Source organism: Mesoplodon mirus, assembly GCF_964341445.2.
Source record: "Mesoplodon mirus genome assembly, chromosome: X".
NCBI classification, from domain to species: domain Eukaryota; kingdom Metazoa; phylum Chordata; class Mammalia; order Artiodactyla; family Ziphiidae; genus Mesoplodon; species Mesoplodon mirus.
In genome coordinates this window covers 136,699,887-136,712,525 of record NC_138981.1, presented here as the reverse complement: position 1 = coordinate 136,712,525, position 12,639 = coordinate 136,699,887, and the positions used below count along the sequence as shown (strand labels likewise).

Genomic DNA, 12,639 nt, shown 5'->3' with positions numbered 1-12,639 from the left:
ACATATTTAAAGTGATGAAAGGGAAAAACCTACAACCAAGATTACTCTACCCAGTAAGGATCTCATTCAGATTTGATGGAGAAATTAAAACCTTTACAGACAAGCAAAAGCTAGGAGAATTCAGCACCACCAAACCAGCTTTATAATGAATGCCAAAGGAATTTCTCTAGGCAGGAAACACAAGAGAAGGAAAAGACCTACAATAACAAACCCAAAACAATTAAGGAAATGGTAACAGGAACATACATATTGATAATTACCTTAAATGTAAATGGATTAATTGTTCCCACCAAAAGACATAGACTGGCTGAATGGATACAGAAACAAGACCCATATATATGCTGTCTAGAAAAGACCCACTTCAGACCTAGGGACACATACAGACTGAAAGTGAGGGAATGGAAAAAGATATTCCATGCAAATGGAAATCAAAAGAAAGCTGATGTAGCAATTCTCATATCAGACAAAATAGACTTTAAAATAAAGACTATTACAAGAGACAAAGAAGGATACTACATAATGATCAAGGGATCAATCCAAGAAGAAGGTATTACAATTGTAAATATTTACGCACCCAACATAGGGGTACCTCAATGCATAAGGCAAATGCTAACAGCCACAAAAGGGGAAATCAACAGTAACACAATAATAGTAGGGGGCTTTAACACCCCACTTTCACCAATGGACAGAACATCCAAAATGAAAACAAATAAGGAAACACAAGCTTTAAATGACACATTAAACAAAATGGACTTAATTGATATTTATAGGACATTCCATCCAAAAAACAACAGAATACACTTTCTTCTCAAGTGCTCATAGAACATTCTCCAGGATAGATCATATCTTGGTACACAAATCAAGCCTTGGTAAATTTAAGAAAACTGAAATTGTATCAAGTATCTTTTCCAACCACAACGCTATGAGACTAGATATCAATTACAGGAAAAAACTGTAAAAAATACAAACACATGGAGACTAAACAATACGCTACTAAATAACCAAGAGATCACTGAAGAAATCAAAGAGGAAATCAAAAAATAGCTAGAAACAAATGACAAAGAAAACACGACAACCGAAAACCTATGGGATGCAGCAAAAGCAGTTCTAAGAGGGAAGTTTATAGCTATACAATCCTACCTCAAGAAACAGGAAACATCTCAAATAAACAACCTAACCTTACACCTAAAGCAATTAGAGAAAGAAGAACAAAAAACCCCCAAAGTTAGCAGAAGGAAAGAAGTCATAAAGATCAGATCAGAAATAAATGAAAAAGAAATGAAGGAAATGATAGCAAAGATCAATAAAACTAAAAGCTGGTTCTTTGAGAAGATAAACAAAATTGATAAACCATTAGCCAGCCTCATCGAGAAAAAAAGGGAGAAGACTCAAATCAATAGAATTAGAAATGAAAAAGGAGACGTAACAACTGACACTGCAGAAATACAAAGGATCATGAGACATCACTACAAGCAACTATATGCCAATAAAATGGACAACTGGGAAGAAATGGACAAATTCTTAGAAAAGCACAACCTTTCGAGACTGAACCAGGAAGAAATAGAAAATATAAACAGACCAATCACAAGCACTGAAATTGAAACTGTGATTAAAAATATTCCAACAAACAAAAGCCTAGGACCAGATGGCTTCACAGGTGAATTCTATGAAACATTTAGAGAGGAGCTAATACTTATCCTTCTCAAACTCTTCCAAAATATAGCAGAGGGAGGAACACTTCCAAACTCATTCTACGGGGCCACCATCACCCTGATACCAAAACCAGACAAAGATATCACAAAAAAGAAGACTACAGGCCAATATCACTGATGAACATAGATGCAAAAATCCATAACAAAATACTAGCAAACAGAATCCAACAGCACATTAAAAGGATCATACGCCATGATCAACTGGGGTTTATCCCAGGAATTCAAGGATTCTTCAATATACACAAAATCAATATGAAACACTATATTAACAAATTGAAGGAGAAAAACCATATGATCATCTCAATACATGCAGAAAAAGCTTTCAACAAAATTCAACACCCACGTATGATAAAAAATCTCCAGAAAGTAGACACAGAAGAAACTTACCTCAACATAATAAAGGCCATATATGACAAACCCACAGCCAACATCATCCTCAGTGGTGAAAAACTGAAACCATTCCCACTAAGATCAGGAACAAGACAAGGTTGCCCACTCTCAGCACTATTATTCAACATAGTTTTGGAAGTTTTAGCCACAGCAATCAGAGAAGAAAAAGAAATAAATGGAATCAAAATCAGAAAAGAAAAGTAAAACTGTCACTGTTTGCAGATGACATGATACTATACATAGAGAATCCTAAAGATGCTACCAGAAAACTACTAGAGCTAATCAATGAATTTGGTAAAGTAGCAGGATACAAAATTAATGCACAGAAATCTCTTGCATTCCTATACACTAATGATGAATATCTGAGAGAGAAATTAAGGAAACACTCCCATTTACTACTGCAACAAAAAGAATAAAATACCTAGGAATAAACCTACCTAAGGAGACAAAAGACCTGTATGCAGAAAACTATAAGACACTGATGAAAGAAATTAAAGACGACACAAACAGATGGAGAGATATTCCATGTTCTTGGATTGGAAGAATCAACACTGTGAAAATGACTATACTCCCCAAAGCAATCTACTTTGATTGAGGTTCAATGCACTCCCTATCAAATTACCAATGGTGGGCTTCCCTGGTGGTACAGTCCTTAAGAATACGCCTGCCAATGCAGGGGACACGGGTTTGAGCCCTGGTCTGGGAAGATCCCACATGCCACGGAGCAACTAACCCTGTGCACCACAACTACTGAGCCTGCGTTCTAGAGCCCGTGAGCCAGACCTACTGAAGCCCGTGCATCTAAAGCCCATGCTCTGCAACAAGAGAAGTCACCGCAATGAGAAGCCTGCGAACCACAACGAACAGTACCCCTACTCACCGCAACTAGAGAAAGCCTGTGAGCAGCAACGAAGACCCAATGCAGCCAAATAAAATAAAATACATAAATTTGTTTTTTTAAAAAAAAACCTACCAACGGCATTTTTCACAGAACTAGAACAAAAAATTTCACAATCTCTATGGAAACACAAAAGACCCCAAATCGCCAAAGCAATCTTGAGAAAGAAAAATGGAGCTGGAGAAATCAGGCTCCCTGACTTCAGACTATACTACAAAGCTACAGTAATCAAGACAGTATGGTACTGGCACAAAAACAGAAATATAGATCAGTGGAACAGGATAGAAAGCCCAGAGATAAACCCACACACATATGGTTACCTTATCTTTGATAAAGGAAGCAAGAATATACAGTGGAGAAAAGACAGCCTCTTCCATAAATGGTGCTGGGAAAACTAGACAGCTACATGTAAAACAATGAAATTAGAACACTCCCTAACCCCATACACAAAAATAAACTCAAAATGGATTAAAGACCTAAATGTAAGGCCAGACACCATCAAACTCTTAGGGGAAAACACAGGCAGAACACTCTATGACATAAATCACAGCAAGATCCTTTTTGACCCACCTCCTAGAGAAATGGAAATAAAAACAAAAATAAACAAATGGGACCTAATGAAACTTAAAAGCTTTTGCACAGCAAAGGAAACCATAAACAAGACCAAAAGACAACCCTCAGAATGGGAGAATATATTTGCAAATGAAGCAACTGACAAAGGATTAATCTCCAAACTTTACAAGCAGCTCATGCAGCTCAATATCAAAAAAACAAACAACCCAATCCAAAAATGGGCAGAAGACCTAAATAGACATTTCTCCAAAGAAGGTATACAGATTGCCAACAAACAAATGAAAGAATGCTCAACATCATTAATCATTAGAGAAATGCAAATCAAAATTACAATGAGACATCATCTCACACCAGTCAGAATGGTCATCATCAAAAAATCTAGAAAAAAAATGCTGGAGAGGGTGTGGAGAAAAGGGAACCCTCTGGCACTGTTGGTGGGAATGTAAATTGTTACAGTCACTATGGAGAACATTATGGAGGTCATTAAGAAACTAAAAATAGAACTACCATACAATCCAGCAATCCCACTACTGGGCATATACTCTGAGAAAAACCATAATTCAAAAAGAGTCATGTACCACAATGTTCATTGCAGCTCTATTTACAATAGCCAGGACATGGAAGCAACCTAAGTGTCCATCGACAGATGAATGGATAAAGAAGATGTGGCACATATATTCAATGGAATATTACTCAGCCATAAAAGGAAGTGAAACTGAGTTATTTGTAGTGAGGTGGATGGACATAGAGTCTGTTGTACAGAGTGAAGTAAGTCAGAAAAACAAATACTGTATGCTAACACATATATATGGAATCTAAAAATAGTAATAATAATAATGCTTCTGAAGAACCTCAGGACAGAACAGGAATAAAGATGCAGATGTAGAGAATGGACTTGAGGACACGGGGAGGGGGAAGGGTAAGCTGGGACGAAGTGAGAGGGTGGCATTGACATATATACACTACCAAATGTAAAACAGATAGCTAGTGGGAAGCAGCTGCATAGCACAGGGAGAGCATCTCGGTGCTTTGGTGGGATAGGGAGGGTGAGAGGGAGGGAGACGCAAGAGGGAAGAGATATGGGAACATATGTATATGTATAGCTGATTCACTTTGTTATACAGCAGAAACTAACACACCATTGTAAAGCAATTATACTCCCATAAAGGTGTTAAGAAAACAAGAAGTTGGGGAGAGAGGGAGGACCAGAATGTAGAAGGAAATTCAGAAGGTTGTAGCCACCTAGAAGCCAAGGGAAGAAAGTGTTTGCAGAAGGGAGCAATGACCAGTATCAAATGCTCAGGCCAAATAGGAGAAGCAGAGTGGCAGCCATTGGTGACTGTGACAAGAGCAGTGGCAGGGCGAAGGTGTGGAGGAGTGAGGAGGAAGCCTGGCTGAAGCGGGTTCAAGAGAGACCAGAAGGAGAGAAACAGTGAGAGCCAGAACAGACTAGTTTTGTGCAGATTTGTTGTAGTGGGGAGCAGATGTTCAGGGTGACACCTGGAGGGGGAAGTACAGTCAAGAGGGTTGGGTTTTAGGGTGGGATAAGTAGCAGCACGTTTCTATCAATGGAAACAATCAAGGGGAGAGGGGAGATGGAGGCAGGAACCATCCATGAGCCGGATCATGGGACAGGTGGGCAAGGACAGAAATTGGCTTCAGATAGGAGCTCATCCACAGAAACTCGAGGGAAGGAACAGTAGACAGACCGAGCGGGTGAGTGACCACAGGCTTGAAACCCCTGCCTGAAGGTTGGCTGTACCCTCAATAGCTGGGTGACCTTGGCAGATAGCTCATACTCAGTTTCCCCATCTATCCATGGTAGCAGCTGCCTCGCAAGATCACTAGAAGATTAAAACTGGAGGATACACGTAACTGAGCACCACTGTGTGTCCAGCACTGTTGAAGTCCTAACCCTCAGTACCTCAGAATGTGACTGCATTGGGAGAGAATCACATCCTTAAAGGCCCTAAGTTGAAATGAGGCTGTTCCAGTCTGACTCATGTTCTTATAAGAAGAGGAAGTCTGGACACAGAGAGACACCAGGGATGTGTGTGCACAGAGGAAAGGCCATGTGAGGACACAACAAGAAGGCAGCTGTCTGCAAGCCAAGGAGAGAGCCATCAGGAGAAACCAACCCTGCCAGAACCTTGATCTTGGACTTCCAGCCTCCAGAATGATGAGACAACGAATTTCTGTTTAAGCCACCCAGTCTTATGGTACTTTGTATGGCAAAATCTGGTACACCAATGTTCACAGCAGCATTATTCACAATCACCAACAGATGGAAATAACCCAAGTGTCCACCAACAGGTGAACGGATAAACAAAATGCAGTATATCCACACAATGGAATACCACTCAGCCATGAAAAGGAATTACTGATAAAGTCTGATAGGTTCTATAACATGCATAAACCTTGAAAACATTGTGCTTAGTGAAATAAGCCTGTCACAGCAAGACAAATATTGTATGAGTCCACTTATGTCAGTTATCTAGAGTAAGCAAGTTCAGGGAAATGGAAAGCACATTAATGGTTGTCAGGGGCTGGTGGGAAGAGGAAAATGAGGCATGATTACTTAATGTGTACAAGGTGTCCTTTTGGGAGTGATGAAATGTTTTGGAACTAGACAGAGATGGTGGTTGCACAACACTGAATGCACTAAATGCCATGGAACTATATACTTTAAGATGGTTAATTCTATGTTATATGAATTTTACCTTAATTCTTTACGAAAATAAAGGGATACCTACATAGGAAAAAAAAAAAGATTGCCCTGCCAGGAACATACAATGCTGAGGTCCATGGCATTCTCTTATGGCAATTCAGGTCTCACACAGAGCACAAAGCCATCTCCTGTGTGTGTGTGTGTGTGTGTGTGTGTGTGTGTGTGTGTGTGTGTGTGTGTGTGTGTGTGTGTGTGTGTGTGTGTGTGTGAGTGTATGTGTAATGTGTGATACGAATATGCATATGATATAGCAAAATAATGAAGTGTGCACCTCACTGTCTCAACTTACCAGTGCAAACCTATGTCCAAAGCTTATCCACTCCTTTTCTATGAGAGCCTCGAATCCTTTAATGGTGCGGTAATAACTGTCCAACATCAGCATGGCCAGAGACGTCAGCTGGGATGTTCGGTCCCAACCGTCACTGCAGTGTACCACCACTGAGGTTTTCCCAGATTCTATTTTATCAGCAATTCTTACTGCCCCAGCAAGAAGCATCTTCAGAAAAGAAGGCACATTAAACCAGGCTACATTTAATTTCTATTACAGCAAAAAGAATTCTGTGGAGAACACTGGAAGTTCAGGTCAATGAACCAAACAAGAATGCAATCAATTTAAGAATCACTAGGAAACGTTAGTATCTGGAGGGAAAAAAGAGAAACTTACACTAAGAAAAAACTACAGTAGTAAATAGGGTCCTTTATCAAAGGGCCATAAAGTACTTTAAAAACCTGATCTGAGGCAAGCATTATTTCTATCTGTTATGTCACAAAAGCCCCCCCAACAAAGACCACAGTTTGGATGCTGCCCATGGAAACTATGAAAGCCCAAGTACGCAGCAAAGATGCACTCACTTGCAATGCTAAGAAACCACCCAGATAGAGACAGACAGATAGCTTTATGGCCCAGCTGCAGAGAAATCTTAAGCAGAAAGCACGTAAAGGACGGGCCCTCTCTGTACCCGAATGTACTCCAGCCAGTGTGTCCCGTCCACGTTGGACAGCCACCGCGCCTCGTCGATGGCCGGGTACGCGATCTCCTTCAGTTTTCGCAGCGACTCTCTCATCACGTGAATGTTGTGGATCTCCAGGAAGACGAGTTCTGCGTTTGGGTATGCACTTTCACTTTCATAGCCCCCACCCTTTGCCTGTGAAAACAAAAGATACATGTCAGTTCATCTGAGTTAACTTTTCTGTTCTTTCTAGTATTAACCAGATAGAGACCATTAACGAAGCAACAAACTCATCTGTTTATAATAAGCCTCCTACATCCTTGTATGAGTTTCCCATGGCTGTTGGAATGGAGTACCACAATCTGAGTGGCTTAAAGTGACAGAAATTTCTCCTCTCTCAGTTCTAGAGGCTGGAAGTCCAAAATCAAGGTACTGGCAGGGCCGTGTTCCCTCACAAGCCTCTTGGGGAGGATCCTTCTTTGCCTCTTCCAGCTTCTGGTGGCCCCAGGTGTTTCTGGTTTATAGATACGTTAATCTCTGCCCCATCTTCACATGGCCTTCTCCTTGTGTCTGTATCTCTTCTTATAAGGACACCAGTCAGACTGGATTAGGACCCATCCTAATTCCATACGACTTCGTCTTAACTTGATTACATTTGCAAAGACCCTATTTCAAATCAGGGCCACAGTCACAGGTTCCAGGAGTTAGGACTTCAACACATTTTTTTTTAATGGAAACAGAGTTCAACCCACAACAATCTTCCATTACCCATCATCAGTTTTAAAAACGATTAACAACTGGATCTTACACAAGGCGAATTGGGTTTTAAAATGTTCTACCATCTATCTGAATAAAAAAGTTGTATTGTGGACTTCCCTGCTGATGCAGTGGTTAAGAATCCGCCTGCCAATGCAGGGGACACGGGTTCGAGCCCTGGTCCAGGAGGATCCCACATGCCGCGGTGCAAGTAAGCCTGTTCGCCACAACTACTGAGCCTGCGCTCTAGAGCCCATGAGCCACAACTACTGAGCCATGTGCCACAGATACTGAAACCCACGCACCACAACTACTGAAGCACATGTGCTTAGAGCCCGTGCTCTGCAACAAGATCAGCCACCACAATGAGAAGCCCGCACACTGCAACAAAGAGTAGCCCCTGCTCACTGCAACTAGAGAAAGCCCGTGTGCTGCAACAAAGACCCAACGCAGCCGAAAATATAAATAAATAAATAAATATTAAAAAAATAAAGTTGTACTACCACAAAACTTCTGTATAAAACAATTTTTAAATCCCAGTGAGATTTATTTAAGTAATTTAAGTAAAATAAAGTGCAAATGTAACAAAAAAGGGGCATACGGCTCACCCCTTGGTAATCTCATAACAAAATCTGGTCTACAATTAGCTTATATTTTGCAGAGGTCAACATCCAAAACACATCTGTTATGAGAATATAGAGAAATTGAAACCCTAATACATTGCTGGTAGAAATTTAAATTGTACAGTCTCTGTGGAAAAAAGTCTGATGGTTCCTCAAAAAGTTAAACACGGAACTACCATCTGGTCCAGAAATTCCAATTCCCACACAACTAAAACCAGGTATTCACATGAAAACTTGTACACAACAAATCATAGCAGGAATATCCACAATGGGTATCAGGTGGAAGCAACCCAAATGTCCATCAATGAATGAGCAGATAAACTGTGCTGTGTCCATACAATGGACTGTTTTTCAGCCACACAAAGGCATGGAGTACTGATACATGCTACAACATGGAGGAACCGTAAAAACGTCAGGCCAAGTGAAAGCAGCCAGGCACACAGAACCACACAGTGTATGATTCTATTCGTATGAAGTGTCCAGAAGAAGGAAATCTACATGGAAAGTAAATTAGTGGTTGACAGGTGTTGGGGACAGGGGTTGGGGAGAGTGGAGGATGGGCGGCGACTGCCAGTGGGCACAGGGTTTCCATCTGGGGCTATGGAAGCGTTCTGGAATGAGATAGTGGTGACTGTCTCACAACGTTGTGAATAGACTAGAAGGCACTGAACTGTAAACTGTGGACTGGTTTCCGGAGGAGGAACAGAGCACTGGGCTTTGAGGGGTGGAGCTATCTCGGGAGCAGGACGCACAGCTCTGGAGCACAGAAGAGGGGCAGGGCGGCAGCTCTGGGGACGGCATCCAGGGCTCAGGGACAGCGTGTGTGGTGAGGAGAGCAGTCACGTCCAGAGCCTGCGGAAGGCCGACATTTAGGGAATGCAGAGCAAAAGAGACTGATGAGAGCAGCCAAAGACTGGAGGATCAAGAGAAAAGGGAAGAGAGTCTTTCAAAAAGGAGAGGCTACCCACTGTGTCAAAAGCTCGTGAGGTCGTGACAAGAAGGTACTCGGTGGCCTTACCGGGAAGAGTCCAGGTCAAGATGGGCACGGGGGTAGGGGAACGGTGGAGCCAGCTGTGAGGGGACGGGGACAGTGACTCCAGGGAGGGCTTATCTGCACAGCTGGGACAGACTTCACGGGAAGGAGTGGGCACAGGACCAGGGCGGGCTGAGCCGGCAGGGGGTTTGGGAAGGACGCAGCAGGGAGGCCACCCTAGTTTCCGGAGCGTGGAGGTAGGGACGGGGTGGGGGGCAGTTCCCGTCTGAGGCTGGGTGTGTTCTGTGCAGAAGGGTCGAAGACGAAGGGCGTGGGGCAGGGCCATCCAGGAGAGAAAGAGTTGTAAAGGGCTGACCCAGCCCCTGTAGGGCCCAGGGGAGGCAGGGAGCCCAGCAGGAGCCCGGGGCCTGGGGCCTGAGCCTGGGGTCCTGCTCAGGGGCCTGGGTGTGGGCCTGGGGCGGCCAGGCAGGGAGGCAGGGACAGGGGAGTGTGCCCCAAGCTCGTGCCACAGCCATGCCGGGGGACCGGAGCCCAGCCACTGGGGGCGGAGCAGGGGCCGAGGACCTGCTCGAGCTCAGGAGCCGCAAACACGACTGGCGGGGAAAGAAGATGTCGTCGTCGGGTCTGGAAGCGCCTGTCCTCTGGCCGGTACAGGATGACGTGAGGCGCTCTCACTCAACAGAACACTCTGAACACAAACTGTGGCCAAAGCAGCCTAGAGCTTGGTCCTGCCTGCGTGGCAGGATGTTTTCATAAAGGATATCCTCGGTGCCCACTGAAGACAGTGCTGGCCGAGGGGTTAAAGGCACAGGCTTTGGTGGCACGGAGTGTGGGTTCGTCATCCCAGGTCTGCCACTCAAGTAGCTATGGGTCCTCTCCATCTCTCTGCGCCCAGCTTTCTCACCGGAAAGCCTCCAGGGGCTCACTGTGGGGATTAAATACTAACTAAATAAACGATCTTAATGAACGCTAATCCGTGCAAGGCTCGGTGCGCGCCCCCCATACTCGGGCACTGATGTATTATGACCTCCCCCAGCACCTACCTCGAAAAGCCCCGAGCTGGGCAGGGACCCCTGAGGGAGACCTGAGGCTGGGGCAGCATGGAGGGCGTGCGTGCTCAGGGCTGGTGTTAACCAGGAGAATGTAGTTAAAGCCACTTTGTTGCCTGGAAACTGATTACTAAAGCTCCAAACAAGACAAATGACAATCATAAAATGGGGTCATGGGAGAAAAAGAGCATGAGTGCCTACTCCATGCTAGGACAGAGAGCAGGCACCCAGAGGTCTGGACACAGAAGAGGGGGAAGGACAGTGAGAAGGGGCCCCGCCTATACCCCAGCAGGAACAGGGGGAGGGGGCTCAGAAAGTTCTGAAAGACTCGAACCTTCTGGCCACACCTCTCTCTATGGGGGCAAAGCAGGGTTTCAGAGGGAAGCCAGCGATGTTTGGACACTGTTCCCCACTGGCCCCCAAGTCCCCAAGGATCAGCTCATAGCAGCAGTGGCGGCAGGGCCATCCTCGACCCTCAGGTAGAAGAAAGCCTAACACCCCTTGGGACGGAGGCAGCTGAAGGATGGACTCAGGGGTTTGTGATTTCAAGCCAGCTGCTCAGCGTCTGGTGAAGGCCCACCGGGATGCTGATCCTACGCAGCAGGGAGGATTCACAGGTGAGAAAAGCAAAGCCTCAGAGAGGGCTGGCAACTCTCAAAGGCCAAAGGCAGCAAATGTCAGGACAGGTTTCCCACGCCCTCAGACTCGGAAGTCCACACACCTCCCCCCGTTGCAGACTGAGCGTTTGAATCCCCAGAAATTCCCATGTTGAATCCTGAATTCCCGATGGGATGGTGTTAGAATGTGTGGCCTCTGGGAAAGATTAGGTGATGAAGGAGGAGGCCTCACAATGGGATTCGTGCCCTTCTTGGAAGAGACGGCACAGAGCTTGCCCTTTTCTGCTCTGGCAGTGTGAGGACACAGCAAGAACAGGGCTGTCTACAGCCAGGAAGTGGGCTCTCACCATGCACTGAATCTGCTGGTGCCTTGATCTTAGACTTCCAGCTTCCAGAGCTTTGAGAAATAAATATTGCTGTTTATAAGCAACCCAGCCTATGATACTTAGTTACAGCTGTCCAAGCTAAGACACCCCTCCCCCTAGTTCTCTCCTGGACATTCCTCCTCTCCTGGCATCTGGGACCTCTCCCTTCCTCTCTGCGGTCTCCTCCCGACCACCTGGAGCACCCTTTCCTTCACTGAGTTCCTCTCTCACCCTCCACAGACAGCATTTCCGGCGGTCTGGTGCCTGGCCCTGCTCACATGACCTAGGCTCCTTAGGTAACTTCATCCCCTCCCCTCCAAGGCTGCAACCTCCACTCGACCTCCAACCTGACCTTTTTCTGAGCTCCAGAGCTTTATCGTCCCCACACAGGCTCCTCAACTACAACAGGTTAAAATGAAATTCCTTGCCTGCATGTTCACTTTCTCAAGAAGAAAGCTGACTTGAAACCCTCCATAATGGAGTCTGGACTTTTGAATTAACATACAATGCCACTCACCCTCGGGTCCTCCATTGAGAGATGACCCTGCCCACCAGCCAGCAGCTCTTTGTTCCAGTCGGGGAGCAGCTACTGTTTGAGGGCCCAGTTCTGGGGATCCAGCTGTGCTCAAGATCCTCCAGTCCCTGCTATCATGTGGCCTATGGTCGAGGGGCAAGACGCACACTGAATGAGGAATCCGCCGTGTGCTGAGGGCCACAGAAAGGAAAGAGCAGAGTGCCACGGCACGGGAGACTTCCTCTCATCTGGAGAGACCGCCCTGGGGAAGTGCCATTCGAAGTGCCATCCGAAGGACGGGGTAGTGGTTAGCTACGTGGACTGGGATATGCTTAAGGAGCTGAAAGACACCTATCATAGCTGGGAGGTGGGCCTGGGAGGTGTGGCGAGGCCAAAAGGAAAGAGCCCGCTGCTTGGAGGGCTTCAGAGGCCCTGTTCAGGAACGGGATGTCACTGCCCCAAAGCACTAA

General features: G+C 45.2%; 1 protein-coding gene across 3 annotated transcripts in view; it reads right to left on the bottom strand.

Moving 5' to 3' along the window:
- The window catches only part of MTMR1 (myotubularin related protein 1), a 72,438-nt gene that overhangs the window by 20,035 nt on the left and 39,764 nt on the right, over positions 1 to 12,639 (bottom strand). For all 3 annotated transcript variants that reach the window (XM_082609183.1, XM_082609184.1, XM_082609185.1), the window contains 2 exons: positions 7,261 to 7,446; positions 6,591 to 6,797 (listed from right to left, as the gene is read on the bottom strand). In XM_082609183.1, coding sequence (XP_082465309.1) covers positions 6,591 to 6,797; positions 7,261 to 7,446 — 393 coding nt within the window. The remainder of the gene's footprint in view (positions 1 to 6,590; positions 6,798 to 7,260; positions 7,447 to 12,639) is intronic.